Source organism: Hypomesus transpacificus, chromosome 3 (genome assembly GCF_021917145.1).
Source record: "Hypomesus transpacificus isolate Combined female chromosome 3, fHypTra1, whole genome shotgun sequence".
NCBI classification, from domain to species: Eukaryota; Metazoa; Chordata; class Actinopteri; order Osmeriformes; family Osmeridae; genus Hypomesus; species Hypomesus transpacificus.
The window spans coordinates 5,407,637-5,425,907 of record NC_061062.1 but is presented as its reverse complement, the minus strand read 5'-3'; the positions used below and the strand labels follow the sequence as shown (position 1 = coordinate 5,425,907).

The window sequence follows — 18,271 nt, the reverse complement described above, 5'->3', positions numbered from 1 at the left end:
TTGTGCAAACAATAGACTAATCGACAATGTGGGTTTTGGTCTCAATGATGCTGTCTCCATAACTGTGAGAAGCAGTGTAACTTCCACTGTGCTGTGTTAACTACAAGCAGACCCTCGGCCTATGCTTGCATAGCCTGGGAAAGTCAACCTGGAACTGTCAAACGAAAAGTACTATTTCAAGGTACACGTAGCCCGCTCCGAAACCTTCCTCTCCAATTGACCAGGACAACAGTCGCTGTTGTGTGTCAGTGGCCTTTCTGCATCCTCAAGATTCTGAAGAGTTTTTAATCAATTATAAGATGAAACTTTCAATAAAAAGTTGTTTTACAAAAGTATTGTAAGTTGGAATGCAGAATGTCCAGTAAACATATGTTAGGCTTTCCTTTGGGTGAACTGGAAAAAAAGAGCCAGTTTCCCTTGGGGAGCTCTGACCACCCAGGATTACAGCCAAGATTGTAACATTTAGCAGTGCTCTTAATCTCTGTAAACATATTGATATGTACTATTAATTATGTTATTTGTATCTAAATTATATAGGAATGATAAATGAAATCAGAAATGTTGTTGTAATAGGGTATCCAGCATTGTGATGATGGAAGCCTTATATTGGTGGTAGTAATTTGGCGTTTGCCTATTTTTTTATTTTTTTATTTCAGAAGTGTAACAAAAGATGGGGAGTGAAGCATCATCTCGAAATTGTTAATCTTTCTTTCTATTGTTCCATATTGCTGGATCAAAACTCAATATAACGCTTAATAAAAATACTGCTCTCCACCACAGATGACAACCAGGACCAAATAGCTGTCTTTCAAGAACTTGAGTGGCGCACACACACATAAGTAAGAAGTGGGAGTGCTGGGGGAGGAGGGGGAGGGAGTGATGGGGGTAAGGGGGGGACATGCTCCCACAGGAGACAAACTACTGGTCTGATGACTCACTACTGTACATCCCATGCAACAATACCAAACGTGTTTTAGAGGGCTACTTTTTGATACCCACTTAAGGATGCAACAAATTAAAGAGATTATAGTTTTGACACTTAACACATGCATGCAAAGAACCTACTTTCCAGTTCCAACGTTTGAAACCATTTGGAACAGACAGCAGTCTCTATTTCCGCGGGCTCAAGAACTCTGTATAGTAGAGACAGTTACAATTATCATAGGAATTATTGTTTGTTACTAGCAAGTAAAGCAGACAGTAGCTGCTGCACATGGATTCTACCGTAAATACTGCAGGAACAAAAGTCAATGCAGCACATCACTGAGGTACAAGCTAAAGTGAAGTTAAATAGGAATGATCAGGATTACTTTGCACAACTCACATTGGTAGGTTTTGAAATATAAATGTGTGATATTGTATATAGCCATATTCAAAATTATTATTAGTCAGCTTTTAACATTCTCATGCATACAACCACAAGAAGCGCGTCCATTGAAAAATAGTCCAAGCATTTTTTTTTCCTGTGGAAATGACTGAACTGAAAATGAGACATTGAAATGTGTGGTGCTGTCCGGAGTGAGCCGAGGCCAACGGCAGGGCGGCGAGCCTCACTTCTGCATGTCACATTGCAACAGGAGCACGATGGACGGGTCGCTCTTCGCTGCCTCTTTGAACTCATCCAACGAGATCTGGTCGTCGTTGTTCTTATCCATCTTGCTGAAGATCCTGTCCACGCGCTGCTCTGGTGTCAGGCCGTCCTCGTTCATCTTCATCATGATCACCGTGCCCACCATCTTGTAAATGGCCTGCACACAGACAAGACACAGGGGTGAAGGAGGCTGTTGCTGAACTCACGCACTCAAAGGCTCAAGGTTTGAATGGTAATCTTGGACCATTCATCAGCACCACGTCATACTGAAACTCACTTTGTATTATTGGTTCTCTGAACTTTAATCAGACCAGTATCAGCATGTTATATATGTAGACATTAAGATTCAGAACCATATGGGTGGCTTGCCGGGTAGAGTGAGTACCACATAGGCTAAAGCCTTGTCGTAGGGGCTTGGGTTTGATTCCAGCCTGGGCGGTTCCTTTCATGTTATCCCCTCTCTCTCTCTCCTTACCTTTCTTGTCTCTGTCTAACTGTTACTATCAAAATAAAATAAAAAATGCAAAAAAGAAAGACTGCTAGGAAACAATCGAGAGGAGCCGGACCAAGAATGCCACTGTACCTTTACTTCTACAAATTGTAAATAAATGGGAAAAAGATGTGAAACTTCTGGATCCTCACCTCAATGATCTCCAGCATCTCTACCCGTGTGATTTTACCGTCGCCATCCAGATCATACATGTTGAAGGCCCAGTTGAGCTTCTGCTCAAAGCTGCCACGCGATGTGATGGACAGGGCACAGATGAACTCTCGGAAGTCAATGGTTCCGTCGCTGTTCTTGTCAAAGGTTCTGAAGGCATGCTGAGCAAACTTTGAGGCGTCACCGTAGGGGAAGAACTGCAACAGACAAGAGCGCCACTAGTATTAGACAATGCAATTTTTCACAGAGGTATTATAGTGTCTGATAATGGTTCCTACTGAAGGATTGTGCCATGTCTCCATTTCAAGGCTTAAGCATTCATAACATTTCAAGGGAAACAAAGGATCCTTTTTGCTAATCGATGCAATGGTAATGCTTCCAGATTATCACAGTCTAGTGCGAAAGGCCTTTAAAAACTATCTCTACAAATGAATACAATATCCTCAAAGACCTAGTACTAAACCTTACAGTGCTAGGCAACATTGCCCTGTGATTACCCTGAAAAAGAACAGTAACCATGCATCACACATACTGTACACACCTTTACATAGAGCTGCATCGCATAGATAGTACTCACCTTGATGTAGGGCTGCATCACACAGCGTTCACAGCTTTACATAGAGCTGCATCGTGTACAGTACACACTTTCACATAGAGCTGCATCACATTGAGAACACCCCTTTCCATAGAGCTGTATCACACAGACAATTTACACCTCTACATAGAACTGCATCAGATAGACAGTACTCACCTTGACGTAGAGCTGCTGGAACTCGTCCAAGTTAAGCCTGCCACTGGGACAGTCCTTCAGGAAGCCTTTGTACCACTGCTTCAGCTCGTGCTCATTGAACTCTGTGCTCTTCACCAGGTCCTCCATCACCTCAGGAGTCAGCTTGCTGTTCTGTTTCCCCATGGTTCCTGCAGGTCAAGCACAGGTGAACAACCCAGCCACAACGTGACCAGAACCCAGCTACAACATGACCAGAACCCAATCACAGTTATCCATTTTATTCAATGAAACAGGCCTAATAACAGCCCTGTCACAACGCATCGACAACACTTCGACACAATCAACCCTGAACATGCAATCAATGTTCTCCAGGATGAAGCTTGGCACCCATCACCTTGGTGAGAGCATGCCTTTTAAAACAGTGTATTGATGTGAAGTGGACTGCCATCAGGATCAGATATACCACAGTACAATTTATGTCCAACACTGATTAACACTGTGTCCAACACTTCAGCCCAACTCTGTCCAACCTCCCGTCTGCTTCTGCTCCGTAGATGCGGTCTCTGGAACGACAGCACACGCTGGTCCGGATTGCGGCCAGCAATGCAGCTTCGTTAAGTGTCTCCATCATTACAGTGCTATCATGTTCCTCAAATCGTGCCGCCAGACAGTGGCAAGGAAGCCAAAGCTTCAGGCTGAGACAGCAACTTGTCTGCTTATTTAGGGTTCCTCTGTCTGACACAAGGCTGTGTCCTTTATCATTGATTGGTAATTCACAGCCAACAGCTAATTATTCAACGATTCAACAGGGAATCAGCTTGCCTTGGGAAGTAATGATGCCAGACTCACCAGCTTGAATTGACTATTAAGTATCCATATTTTTCGACATGACAAACTGAGCCAATGGCAAATCCTACTAAACACTGTTTATGACGTAAGGGTTTATGCAAAACCTCAGTCCAAATCATTCTTTCATATCCAGTGAGGGAGAACACAAAGCTGACAGCACTTTGCAGGGCAAGACGAAGAAACCACCCCTTTGCAGAGGGCACCTCATAGGAAGCTGTGCTTTTCCACAAGCATGCAGTGGCTCAGGCCTTTTGCTCTACATACAAAAAATGTGTTGCAATGCATTCTAAAATGTCTAAAGATCGTTTTTATTTTTCTCTCCACCTCTCCTTACAGACGTAAATCTAGATGATGCAACTCGTGCTAAAGCAGTGGCTTAAGATAAATGTTACACAATAGTATCTTAATGAGCCAAGACCAATACAATGCATCGAATGACCTTGAGGACAAACATTTTGCAGAGATGCCAAAACGAACAAATTCACAGGAAGGCGATTAAGGCCATGGCTCAGTGTCAGAGGTGTCAACTTGCCCCTCTTAAATTACCTAATTTGTTTATCATGATACCTTCCACAACACGTACCGTCAGCAACAACATGAATGAGGAAAAAATAAGTAGGCTATTAGGAGCAATTTTGATCTCCACACGCTAGTAGTCACATCTCTGGTTTGTGGTAGACTAAAGCCACTGCCCGGACAAGGAGGATGCAACCGCATTCCGATGGAAACGACGCAGTGGTCTGTTAATGCATGTCATATTCTAATGTGCCTTCGTGTATTTCTCTTGACATTTTACCATGCGCATCGTGTAAAAAAGATGCCAAATCTGGACCACCAATATTGCAGAATTGATGACGGATCTTTAACACCTTGTTGGGTATAAGAGTTAACAAAAACACAAATTACATCTAATAATAATCCATTAACAGGACACATTTCCCACCCCCCCCCCCCACACAATATTTCAAATTTTTTAGGCAAAACGTAATGCCTTCGTTTTATGGGTTGCGCAGGTGACAAACCTCTACACAACACAATGGCAAACCTCTCCCCAAATGTTTTTTTTTTAAATATGAAACAAATGTACACAAAAAACAAGGTTACGTTATAAATTAGACCTATTCGAGCCATAAGCGATCCAGAATTTGAAACATGCTCGATACCGATAAAACATACGTCTATGCAGGCAATACTTCTTACCTTTGTATAATGTTGGTGATGCTATAGCCTATTGCTATGGACGTCTGCGCTATTGCTGAATAAACTGGGAAAATAACCTCTAGGTTATTGCGTTTGATCAAATGGGATTATCCCCTATAAATTCCTGTTAGAAATGCCGGATATCACGATTTTCCGATGATATTCCAGAGGAGGCGCAGTAGGGACCGATCCCACGCTAGTCTTTGGTTATGTTATGCGACTAGGGCACGTCGTCACCCGTGTGCATCACAAATTGATCTTAAATTCAGTGTTGCTTGTGTGTTGCTCCACTGTTTGGTTTATTAATTAGCATTGGATGTAAGAAGATGACAAGGCAATGTGTTGTGATCCAGGTCCGAAAAACAACATTGAATAGGCCTAAATATAAGGATTAATTTGCCAATAGATTCACAGCATAACTGCTCAAAAACCCGATTCATTGTAATATTACTGGGAAAATATATTGCTTAAAACTCGGGTTTTCTTCTAATAATTACACTTCCATCCTCAGTTCAGAGGTGCCCATGGTACTGATCACAGGTCTTAGAGCACGATTGCAAGTCTACCATTTGACCATGAGGACACATGGTCGGAGAGCAACACGTAGTGGTCTTACAGTAGCCCACACTGTAGGCTACATCTCAACGGCTGGTTATTCCGAATCACCTCGGTTACACCCTTCTTAGATGGTCTGTTTTGGGTAGGGTTATATCCGAACCATGACATCTGTGTGACTGACAAGGGATTGAACCCAGGTCACTCTTATGACAATTGCACCCACTCATAACCAGTTATAGCCTATAGCTCGAGGGCAACATTTTTCAAAATATGACTGAAGATGAAGATATGGGGGTTATCATTAAGAAAACTTTTGTTCAGAGAAGAAAGATCGAACGTCTACAAAGACTTAACCATTTTTTGTTTTCTTAATTTAATACTCACATACGATATACATCCAGGTTAAATACACACATAATTGTTTTCATGTAAACTTCACAACACAAAATCAAACAAGATTTTAAACCACATTGTGAACATTAGCACCTGTCTTTACTAATCCAGCGGATCCTCTGACACTGTGTTCATTATGATTTAAAAAAATAAATAATGATCATAAAAAGCATTGTCTCAGCTTGATCTCACTTGGCATGATGGAACAGTACATCATGTCGATATCTTTTACAGCAGCATTCACTTACAAAGGTTAATACTGTGAAAAGGATGCATATTCTACGCCAAAATGGCATACAAAAGAAATATTATATGATAGCCTGGGAAGTCACCAACGTTTTTGCAGCGTGACATTCCTCTTCTATGACCTTTTTCTTTTCATTAGTTTTGTTTGCCATGCTATATAATAATAACATGGTAAAAGACATTTACAGGAATGGTGAATGATATCTATCAGTTTTTATAACTGTGTGTATAGGCAGTGGAGATACTTGATATAATCTTGATTTGTCAAACGTAGTGTTTTTACCGAAGCAAACAGGCATTGTGTGTTTGTTTTTAAACACATTTACACTACTCTTAATAAAATTATATAGACATATAGACAGTCAATTTAGTATATCTATATGATGGTTACAGTTTTTGTGTACAAATTTAATTAAACGTGAGCTAATTCTGTGTAGCTAATAACAGAATAAGTCCAAACATTTTCTGCATGAATTAAATGCTTCTGCTAATTAATATATAAGGGTGTCTTCTAGCTACATATTAGATCTAGAGTAAAATTATTTTTAGGAATTGAGAATCTAGATTCTAGACTCTAGTCTCTGGAATGTATATTCTAGAATCTAGATTCAGAATCTTTCACAGTCTGGGACTAAGTCCAATATCGGAAACTGAAGAAAAACTGTGTATCAAAGGATGTGCATTTAAAGATTTTTGTTTCAAGTCATCACATCTCAAACTGATTTAGTCATGTGTTTCTTCACAAATAATTTCAGCGTTCTATCTATCCTGTCAACAAAACAGCTTCCATGTCAATAAAATAATCAGTAATGACTCTACATGTTGTATTCAACAAAATAAGAAAGGTAATATTCACAACTTTAGACCAGAGAGCCATTGATCAGTTGTCTTTAAACTAAACTATAGTCTTGAAATGCAAAACTTATATAAGCAATATAATACACTGTGGAGTCCCACCATTTGGTGAAATGGAAATAAAAAGAACCAAAATTCAGAACTTGGTCTGCTTCAGTTTGTCGATGTGGTAGCACAACTTCAAGGCTGGCCCGAGCTTCAGTCCTAGGTATTTCATAATCATGTCACTCTTCAGAAGTAACAAAGCATTTCCGTCTATCTCCTGTAGAAAAAAAGAAGAAGTTAGGTTTGGTTGATGGTGATGACAGCCCCACATACCACACGCTTGCTGTGTACGGATGCTGTGATCAGGCCTACATGTTTCCTGAAGACTTCCACATGGGGACCCAGGGACTGGGGATCTGCATCCCGGATGAACCACACCACGTCTTCCACAGACCAGGCGGAGGGGTCCTTACTGGGGGGCGGTTTGGACTCCTGGCCCTCAGGGGAGGGGTTGTAACCTGTGGAGCAGGGGACACAGCTGCTGATGAATGACTTATAAGTAAAGAACGAAATATGAACGGAGGTCAGGAAGATAGAATAGGAAAGAATTTGAAAGCTCTGCTTATATTTTCTAGGGTTATGACAGAACAGTGGCTTACAGTGGCTTTAGGGCAGGTCAAAATTATTTTTGTCCCCATGATTACTGTGTTTGTCTTATTAAGTTTGGTATTATTGGTTTCCCTCAGCCTGTATCCCTCCCTACCAATTCTGTTGGTCTCCATGAAAGCGTTGCAGTTGGGGCTGGACGTCTGTCGGCAACTTCCCTTGGGGAACTGCTGGGACGAGCGGAACCCATACGAGGACTTTGGCGAGTAGGTGGAGCTTATGGAGCTGAAGGCGGAGTCACCTGGATCCCCCGAGTACTGCTTGGAGTCTGATGGGTCTAGAAGGTACCCCTCAGCCATCAACGTTTCTGCTGTTTGAGATACAAAAGACTAAGTATTCATATAGTATTCAATTCTATTCCATTCATATCACTTTACTGATTAGTGATATCAATGTTAAAGTGAGGTGAATTTAATACCTTGTACGTAAAGTGTGGGCAGTTGAATTGACAGGAATTACACTTGAAAAAGATTCAGGGATGTTTTGAAATAAGCACATGACTAGTTGTGTCATGACTCATGTGTAGTACAACAGTGCAATTATTTTAATTTAGCAGGAGTTTTTATTCCAAGTGAAGTACTAATAGTGCATTTACTAAGTGCTGCAGATATCTTCTAGTCATGGACTAGCTTTAACAGTCAGTGTCTGTTTTTTACGACAGTGCAACAGCAACATTGTTCTAACTCCAACATTGGATAATTTGGTCATTGTGAGAGAGTGCTACCATCGGAGTGGTAGGAGCCAGAGCTGTGCTGGGTGATGGGCTGGTCACTGAAGAGGTTTTCACAGTGCAAGCTGCGACACAGCTTCTTCAGGAAGCGCAGTACATAGCCAATACTGTTCACAACAGGGAGACTCAATAGGTGTTGTTTCCCATCAAACGTGGCTGAGAAAAACACATGAAAGTATTGCAGAAAGTCATGTATCATAATTCCAGTGTTTATATTAAAAAGAATAGGATCTATGCCTTGAATAAATGAAGGTTGGATGATCATACTCTTATGTACCTTAAATTACTGAAGTTTATAGATAGAATATAACTATATATTTAACTACTGAATAACTTCTAATAATGATAAAATAACTACTGGAACATAACCACAGTGTGATTTACATTTGCTTACCTGATATTTTCTCCCCTCCATAGCCCTGTGTGAGCAGAGTGAACACAGCTTTCTGCTGGAAGGCGCTGTCAATGCAGCCCTGGACGGCCTGCTGTAGCACCACCGAGGGCCGGTCAGGCCCAAAGTGATCTGGGAGCTGGTGGACCTTCTTCCTGTCCAGGTTAGGCCCCATGTTGGCCTGTTTGTTAATGTAGATACAGACTGTGGAGGGAGGAGAAAAGAGGTGTTCACTGATAGCCTTACGGATTACTGTTCCTATTTGGTAAAAAAGTATTCCTTGGTGGGCAGGGCAGTTGCAGGTAATTCAAAAGTGTCTCCTGATTTGAATATCTCAATGTAGCAATATGGGTCATTCTATACACGTGGCAAAGCTTGATTATGTTAAACGTTCATGAATCTTTAGTCCTGTCCGAACCAGCACATGGTCACACAAAATCCCTTACATTAACGTTGTGCCATTTCGTAGTCACCCTGATCCAAAGCGGTGTAAAAATAGCACCTTCACAGGGCCCAGCTGGGCTTGCCGGCCTCACCTGTGAGCACCTGGGGTGTGGCGGAGTGGGGGATGGTTGCGGCGTCTTGGGGGATCGAGCTCATGTCTGGCTCTGGGGTGCTGCTGGGCGGGGAGATGGCCAGCGGGGTCATCCCCATCCTGGGCTTCAGCTGCAGGTGGAAACACACGTTACTTCTGCTGTACTGATTGTTTTACTAGTTCACTATTGCATGTCACACTGCTATGTTTTTTCTGGTGAAAGATTGTATTCCAGTTTGTGCACTGTACTGTAAATCTGTTTTATGTTATATACTGGTATGCCATGTTGACTTTTTGTCTTGTTTATTATTGCAAATTAATTACATATGAATTACACACTGCTATCTGCCTCAAAGAGGATTGACACTGACTTAAGTCACATCACTCGATCACAATCTACTTATTTTAATTATTTATTACTTTTACTTATGTTAATTGTGTGTTGTTTGTTGTTGTTTCATACTTGTAATACTTTTTGCACTGTTGAAGTAGCCACAAAAAAGTTTTTCATGGCAAAGTATTCATCCTGTGTACTATGTATTTGATCAATAAACTTAGATTTTATATCTATAAAAATGTATGGAGCTTTAGGGCTTCTAAAAGTTAAGACGCTTAAGCTGATATATTTACACAGAATGTTACATGACATTGTCGTAGACCATCTGTGGCATAGTGCACAACTTGGAATACCACTGCTGGTGTGTTTACACAACAAAATCACTCATATTTACGAAGTATTTTTACATACACAGCAGTCATTTGTTGGTGATACCACTTCCTCGCACCAAAACAGGTAAATCACACCAAATCTGAAGGACATGTGGGATGTGGGCATCATTAGCATTTTGAAAACAGGCTCCCACTACTATCCCCATCAGACTGACCTTGAAACCTGGCTTCCTGCCCCTCTTCTTCGGCACTTTCAAGGGAGGGAGAGACTCAGCATAGCGATTTGGAAAATCCATCTTGGCAACATTGCGTAGCGGGGGTCTCCCTCTCTTCCTGCCTGGTATCTTGCCCGGCTGGCTGGGAATGAACGACGGACTCACTGCAGCCGATTGCATTTCACTGTTGCTGTCTGCTTTCTGTGCTGTTGCTGCAGGTACACTCATTTGAGCTGGAGATAAGAGACAAATGATTACAGATAAATCAATCATACATATTTGATGGGATGTATATTGTGATTAACATCACAATATAAAAACAGAGCAAAACAGAAGCATACATACATGTCTACATGTTTTTTTTAATTATTATTATAAAACATTTTACTGAACAGTGCAGGCCAAAATAATTACTCAGAAATCAATTTACAGTACACAGTGCCTTATCATACACAGTGCCTATCATGACTTCATCTGAAGATGATAAATTAGCATAACAACATTAGCATAAAGGCATCAATGGCATGCTGTGTGTATCCAGCAGAGCAATGCAGCCAGTTACAACATTTGAAGCTCCAAAATCCAGCAACACAAAAGGCACCCATGCATAAAACTCACAAACATAAAACATGCCTCCGCATATCATACATCCCGTCAAATACTAGCGACTACCGGGAGCTTTCGTTACCTGACGCCTTCTAGTTCTAAACGCCTGAGAGCCAAGCCCTTTGTCTCAGTATCCTAGAAGCATGGACAGCAGGAGAAGGTTTACGGCAAAATCCCTCAGCAAGCTGGGAAAGCCATCTTGCACCCTGCTCTTATCTGTTGCCTGCCTCTGTGTCCGAGCTCGGCACTCGATGCTGGGCGGCTGCACGGCATTCAGGCTGCAGACATCTCATTAGACTAATGCATTCAGCAGCCAAGGAAGAGGGAGGGAGGGGGGAGGGACTGACTTCACCATGGCTACACAGCTATGAATTACCATTACGATGACAGCTTTCACCCTAATCTTAAAAAACAGCCCCAAGTGCCAATGCTGGAAAATAAAAACCTCCCAAAACAAGTGCATGGATGTTTCAGTTATGAAGCAGGACGTGAACACTGTAACCAACTGTTTACATTAATTACGTTAAAACACCGTTGCATGTTACAGCTGAATATGTATAGCCTAGGCAGCACCACAATGGAAACAATTGCACTGAATGGTCAATATGCACTCACCATCCAGATAAATATGGATAGGAGAGTATGTCCCTTATTAGCTCAGTCCTTATGAATGTTCTCTATTATTGTTTCTCTGCTTCCAATGTCTTGAACAGACCGTACAGTGGAGTCTCCAAACAATGCGTATTCCACTGTAATATAACGTGTGTTTGTGTGTGTCTGTGTGGAGAGGGGGGTTGTTGGTGTGTGTGTGTGTGTGTGTGTGTGTGTGTGTGTGTGCGTGTGCGTGTGTGCATATATGTACCAGTTCTAGGAAACGTTCCGCTGTTGTCATGGCAACAAGCCTGAAACACCCTCTCATGGTTTGCATGTGCAACTGAGGCTTAATACAGAGTGATATAATTAGCCTAGACAGAGGACATCCTCACACTGCTAATTACAATAGAAAATTAATTGCATACGTAATGTGTGCCCATATTCTCACCATATTCGTTTTCCCTTCTCTCTCTCTTTCTCTTTTGTGTAGTGGATAACATCTGCCTCTGCATCACACATTATGTTCTTTGTGAGGCTCTACTGTTGTGTTAATCTATCACATCCAGTAGAATGGTCACCATTTTAAACATAATATTGTTTAATTAAAACAATAGAGTTGCAGAATACATGATTGAAAATGAATCTATTATTACTAAAAAGGTTTTTCTTTGATGCCAAGGGATGCAAAAGGAGAGGATAATGATGATAACTCGAGTCTAGCGCGATACAGTCATCTACACAAACTAAATATTGTACATTATTGATGTTGCTAAAGAAAGGGTAAAAATCACTGGATTCCAGTGAATACCTGCCCAGGGCAAACATCGCCCTCTACAGTAATTTCTGATGCTGTTTAATGTCTGTCATGGCCTAGTTGGCTAATAAAGTTACATTTCTTTTAAAAACAAAAATGGCGACGTGCATGGTTTCAAATTTGTCGCCCTTGGTGTTGCCAACTACACGATTTCTCTTGAAAATGCAATATTCTACAAGGACGATAACAATGTATATGAAGGACATTTCCAGACGAGGTGAGACTATTATTTTGGCGAGTGAAATATGTTGTCCAGCAGCACTAGTTAAGGCATTAGCTGGCAAATTACCTTTATTTCAACTGAGTGGCAGTTCTTGTCAGTTGTGTGTTGTGTCACATCTGTTTTTCTACGAGGTTTCTTTTTGGCGGTGATGTCTGTCACCTTAAAACAGCGAAATGTTACATCTAAATGCTTACCGTTTGTTGACATCTTCGGATTGATCTTGTAATGCAGTAGGCAACATCGGTTAGGTAGCCAGCCAGCGTGTCAACCTTTGATCGTGGATGGTCTGTGGATGGTTAGGTACAGTTTTTGGACGAGGTCGTCTAACAGGGTAAAAGCCACTATTGTATTCCCTTCTTTGACTTTCTCTCTATCCGTAGGTTACACGGCAAATGGTCAGTCGGTTGAAAACTGCATAATTGCCACCGGTTTCAGTGGACCACTTAAACATTACAACGGTCTTATCAGGGACGGTGCACTGCGTGAGGATCCTCAGCAAAAAGCGGTGATTGAAAAACTGGAGGAGATGCAAAATACACTGAAAGGTTACAGTAACCAGCCAACATCGCTCTTTTCCAAGGTAAGCAGAGAGGCAGCTAAATCTTTTTTTGCGTTTTGGACGTCCATATGGACGTCCATAGACTGACGGCGATGGCTGCTGATCTTTGCATGGATGGACGGACGGCGATGCTGTTCAGAGTGCCGTCCATAGAGGGAGCATATATTTTGGACGGCGTCATAGCCGTCCATATGGACGGCGATGCTGTTCATAGTGCCGTCCATAGAGGAAGCAGATATTTTGGACGGCGATGGATTAGCAGGGACGTCCCTCGTGCCGTCCATAGAGGGAGCAGATATTTTGGACGGCATCATAGCCGTCCATATGGACGGCGATGCTGTTCAGAGTGCCGTCCATAGAGGGAGCATATATTTTGGACGGCGATGGATTGAATGTTTAGCAGGCTGTTGAGCTAACAGAACTGCCGAAGGCTACCATAGCATGTAGCTAGCTACATTAACTTTGGATGACTCAATCTTTTGTCAAGTTAATTTGTATGAATTGCATGTTAGTGCAATATTTACGCCTTTATTCTGTTTTTTTTACATAATCAGCAGTATGATCTCATGACAATATAGACTTGAAAAACAATATGTTATGGTTTGGGTTTGCCTATAGGCTACATATATTTTAATTATTTCGAGAATTGTTAATAAAGACTCATTTAAAATTTTAAAATTTGGAGTGTTAGGCCCATAGGCTATTACGTTTTGCATTTGTCTCCGCTCAAAGTGGTTCGTGCGCAACATTGGAGCTACTGACTGGTGGCTCCAAATCCACCCATAAAACACTTTAAACTGACGGCTTCAAAGACCTAAAGGGCAATGTATTTCATAGGGTCATAACACAATGTTAAAATCTTAATTGAGTCTTTATTAACAATTCTCGAAATATTTAAAATATATGTAGCCTATATCTAGGCAAACCCTATAACATATTGTTTTTCAAGTCTGTATTGTCATGAGATTATATTGTTGATTGGCCTACTTTTGTATGTTAAAAATAAAATAAAGGCGTAAATATATAGCCTTCACTTAAATGCAATTAATACAAAATAACGTGACAAAACTTATTGAGTCATCCACGGTTGCTGTAGCTACATTCATGGTAGCCTTTGACGGCTTTGGTTTGGCTCAACACATCGTATTGTGTTTTGCATTGGTCTCCGCTCCAAGCGAGTGTTTGTTGTTTTGCGTTTGTCTCCGTGCGCAAAGTTCGTGCGCAAGATTGGAGCTACTGACTGGTGGCTTCAAATCCACCCATAAAACACTTTAAACTGACGGTTTAAAAGACCTAAATGGCAATGTATTTCATAGGGTCATAACACAATGTTAACATTTTAAATGAGTCTTTATTAACAATTCTCGAAATAATTAAAATAAATGTAGCCTATAGGCAAACCCAAACCATAACATATTGTTTTTCAAGTCTATATTGTCATGAGATCATACTGCTGATTATGTAAAAAAAAACAGAATAAAGGCGTAAATATTGCACTAACATGCAATTCATACAAATTAACTTGACAAAAGATTGAGTCATCCAAAGTTAATGTAGCTAGCTACATGCTATGGTAGCCTTCGGCAGTTCTGTTAGCTCAACAGCCTGCTAAACATTCAATCCATCGCCGTCCAAAATATCTGCTCCCTCTATGGACGGCACTCTGAACAGCATCGCCGTCCATATGGACGGCTATGACGCCGTCCAAAATATATGCTCCCTCTATGGACGGCACTCTGAACAGCATCACCGTCCGTCCATCCATGCAAAGATCAGCAGCCATCGCCGTCAGTCTATGGACGTCCATATGGACGTCCAAAACGCAAAAAAAGATTTAGCTCCTACTGGGTAAGCACGTGTCATTCACTTGTTATCATTGCCCACGATGTCCCTGCATATTAAATGGTTGATTTCATTTCTTACAGTTCTTCTCAAAGCCTAAACCTCCAAAAGGCTACTACATTTACGGGGATGTAGGTAAGGCGCCCGCCCATCCCTTTTGTAATATCTGCTTGACTTAATTACGATGAAAAGTCACGCTCAATCATTGTCATGTTTTTGTGCCACTAGGTACAGGAAAAACAATGGTCATGGATATGTTTTATTCACATGTGGAGACTGCTAAGAAAAAGAGAGTTCATTTTCATGGCTTTATGTTAGACGTACACAAAAGTAAGTTCAGTTTATATAAATATACTTTTTTTTTTGTGGTCAGCTATAGATACCATAGCTATGTTTGCCATACATACATACATAAATGTTATTAGCCTACATTCAATTTAATGAAAGGTACAATATTTTTTTTACACTGTTTTTAGTACTGTTAGCAAACTACCATGTATTGTGACTGTGTGTAATTAGGAATACATCGCCTGAAACAGAGTATGCCCAAGAGGAAGGCCGGGAAAATGGCCAAATCATACGACCCAATAGCTCCAGTCGCAGAGGAAATAAGCATGGAGGCTTGTCTGCTGTGCTTTGATGAGTTCCAGGTACGATAGGTAGACATATTATTTCACATTGTCTTATACATATATGTACAACAATATTCAATATTTGTTTGACCAGTTGATGAATTAGTTATTATTCTGATCCCATCCCTCAGGTCACAGACATTGCAGATGCCATGATACTGAAGCAGCTCTTTGAGAACCTGTTCCTGAATGGTGTTGTGGTTGTGGCTACTTCTAACAGGCCTCCTGAAGGTGAGAAGCAGGTGGACACTCTGGATTCAGCATGCTTAAAGCATCCCGTTTGTCATGACTGTACATCCACATTTTAAAAGACAGAGTAAATATTAACAATGCTCTGTCTGTGTCTTTCTAGATTTATATAAGAATGGACTTCAGAGGGTTAACTTTGTCCCATTCATCGCTGTGTTGAAGGTAAAGTTGCTCCATGTTTTATTATGCTTTAATGATACATGACTCAGTGTAAGTCATCACATTTTGCCATACCTTTATTCTTTCAGTGCCATTCAGTTTTTTGTTTGTGATGTCTTCTAGATTTATTTAATGGGAAAGGAAGAACCATGCCTATTCCAAAGTTTATTGTGCAGTTCCCCTTCTCCTTTCTTGCAGAATTATTGCCAAACTCTCAGATTGGATTCGGGGATAGATTATCGTAGAAGAAACAGACCATCGGGTGGAAAACTCTACTACCTGTAAGAAGTGCATGGGGTAGACCGCTGGATAGATATATTTTATTGCAGTGTTCAAAAATTTGATTTGTTTTTTGATCTTCAGCAACCAATTGATGTTCATATGAAATGTATTTTGATGTTACTTTAGCTCTAGTGAACCTGATGTGGAGGCAACACTGGACAAGATGTTTGATGAGCTGGCTTTCAAACAGAATGACAGTGAGTTGGCTGTTTTGTTCTTAATGCCGTCTATCATCTTATGGCCTCAGCCATATATAAACTTAGTTTGTGAATAACATCTCACCCATGTGAAATGTATCCCTTTTGTACTCTTTATCAAATGAAACAAATCTGTCATGTTGTGAAGTCAATGTTGTAGTTGTATTAGTTCAAAACAATTTCAGTCACAATTTTATTATTATATTTTTCTTCCCTACAGTCACAAGACCAAGGAGGCTTAAAATCCAAGGCCGGAACCTGGATCTGAGCAGAACTTGTGGGACCATAGCAGACTGTACGTTTGAGGAGCTGTGTGACCGGGTGAGTCAGCCTAATCTCTGTGGTCATGTCGCACCTTTTTCATCATGGTCTTGTATAAAAAAACGATGGCAAGTGTGATCACATAATAATATTGATTCATATTTTAAAACTTGTGTTTGTAAACACAGGTTTCTGAACATTTAGTTTTAGTCCCCCAAGTATTATATTGAATACAATATATTTAGAGGGAAGTTATATCAAATTATAATTGACAAAATAATTATTTGTGGCAGATTGTTCATGTGTTTTTCAGCCCTTAGGTGCCAGTGACTACTTGGAGATGTCCAGACTGTTTGACACAGTCTTTATCCGGCACATTCCCCTGCTGACACTGAACAAGAAAGCTCAAGCACGGCGCCTGATAACACTTATAGATGCCTTTTATGATCATAAGGTACAGTAACTACACACACCTTATGCAAGCTCATTTTGAGTTTATCTGTCAGCCTGCCTTCCTGTATTCAGAATTCAGTGCAGAACTGATGCAGGAGCCCCAGTGTGTGTATGGATGGGAAATGGCTCAGGCTTCTGGTCTTTGCTCCAGGTGCGAGTGGTCATTCTTGCGGACCATTTATTGGATGAGATCTTTGTCCATGAGGGACATGACAAGCATGATGAAAGCCATGTCCTGATGGACGACCTGGGGCTCAAAAGGGTACGTAGGAACCACATCCCCAAACCCTCCCACTCCGTAATACTGTTCTTATTTCCTGCAATCAGATTGTTTTGTTTGTACTCAAGACGTTCTGAATCTCACCAAGTTTAATATTTCATGGATGAGGCCTCATGACTGAAACACCTCTTATTTATGTATTTTTTTTGTTGTTGCCTGAATGAGTAGGATTCATCCAGTGGCCTGTCGATCTTCAGCGGAGAGGAGGAGGTGTTTGCCTTCCAGAGGACGTTGTCTCGGCTAACAGAGATGCAGACGGGGGAATACTGGCTGGAGGGGGACAGAAGCACCACCTAACAACTCAGGACTGATGCCACACTCCCATGAAGCCTATCTGCCAGGACAGAACAGCACTGAACGCTGATATTTCTCATATCTGACTCAGCAACAATGACATGAAACCCACTACACTCTGAAGACAGTCAAACCCATGCTAAATATTTTTTCTGGAATCAGCTCTTGTTTTTTTATTTTAAGACTTCATTTCTTAACTTTGCCATCGCACTTTACTAACTGACTGTACTGTACAGATCATCTTAAATTATACTTTTTAAATATGTTTGCTTTTAATACTGTCATATTGTGGCTAAGTATTGAATTGCAGTTTTATTGGCACATCTTCTATTTACTCACGGAAAGAGGGCTTTGGGAAATGTACTCTGACCTTTGAAAATGAAATTCCAATGGTGTGCATTAGAAGGTCATGAGGTTGGATGGAAGACAGCCTTCTGTTGACATTTAATGATTTGTTAAAGGTATTACATTTCTTTAAATTGTCTTCACGGTTTCATACTTTCATGTTATTGTGTGCATACCTTATTGTAATGATATTTCTTGGGACATTGT

The 18,271-nt window shown here is 40.9% G+C and overlaps 3 protein-coding genes across 4 annotated transcripts; 1 reads left to right on the top strand and 2 right to left on the bottom strand.

Moving 5' to 3' along the window:
• Positions 1–881: 881 nt before the first annotated feature.
• vsnl1b (visinin-like 1b) lies at positions 882–5,274 on the bottom strand. Its single transcript, XM_047013788.1, has 4 exons — positions 5,032–5,274; positions 3,004–3,170; positions 2,234–2,449; positions 882–1,748 (listed from the first exon to the last, which is right to left on the bottom strand). Exons 2-4 carry the CDS (start codon positions 3,163–3,165, stop codon positions 1,551–1,553), a joined length of 576 nt encoding a protein of 191 aa, XP_046869744.1. The 5' UTR covers positions 3,166–3,170; positions 5,032–5,274; the 3' UTR covers positions 882–1,550.
• A 679-nt stretch (positions 5,275–5,953) lies between these two features.
• LOC124464837 (sex comb on midleg-like protein 4) lies at positions 5,954–11,125 on the bottom strand. The gene is made up of 8 exons (XM_047016715.1): positions 10,963–11,125; positions 10,275–10,507; positions 9,392–9,521; positions 8,859–9,059; positions 8,459–8,620; positions 7,832–8,044; positions 7,441–7,586; positions 5,954–7,345 (listed from the first exon to the last, which is right to left on the bottom strand). Exons 2-8 carry the CDS (start codon positions 10,500–10,502, stop codon positions 7,220–7,222), a joined length of 1,206 nt encoding a protein of 401 aa, XP_046872671.1. The 5' UTR covers positions 10,503–10,507; positions 10,963–11,125; the 3' UTR covers positions 5,954–7,219.
• A 1,255-nt stretch (positions 11,126–12,380) lies between these two features.
• Positions 12,381–18,203, top strand: afg1la (AFG1 like ATPase a). 2 transcript variants are annotated; one of them, XM_047015835.1, is made up of 13 exons: positions 12,381–12,505; positions 12,892–13,091; positions 14,996–15,047; positions 15,141–15,242; positions 15,432–15,562; positions 15,676–15,775; positions 15,897–15,955; positions 16,151–16,233; positions 16,361–16,431; positions 16,652–16,752; positions 17,006–17,146; positions 17,297–17,407; positions 17,594–18,203. In XM_047015835.1, exons 1-13 carry the CDS (start codon positions 12,385–12,387, stop codon positions 17,720–17,722), a joined length of 1,401 nt encoding a protein of 466 aa, XP_046871791.1. In that variant the 5' UTR covers positions 12,381–12,384; the 3' UTR covers positions 17,723–18,203. The 2 variants fall into 2 exon arrangements, with proteins under 2 accessions (XP_046871791.1, XP_046871800.1); XM_047015844.1 differs by lacking the exon at positions 12,381–12,505 and adding an exon at positions 12,769–12,842 and having other exon boundaries at positions 12,980–13,091.
• Positions 18,204–18,271: the final 68 nt, after the last annotated feature.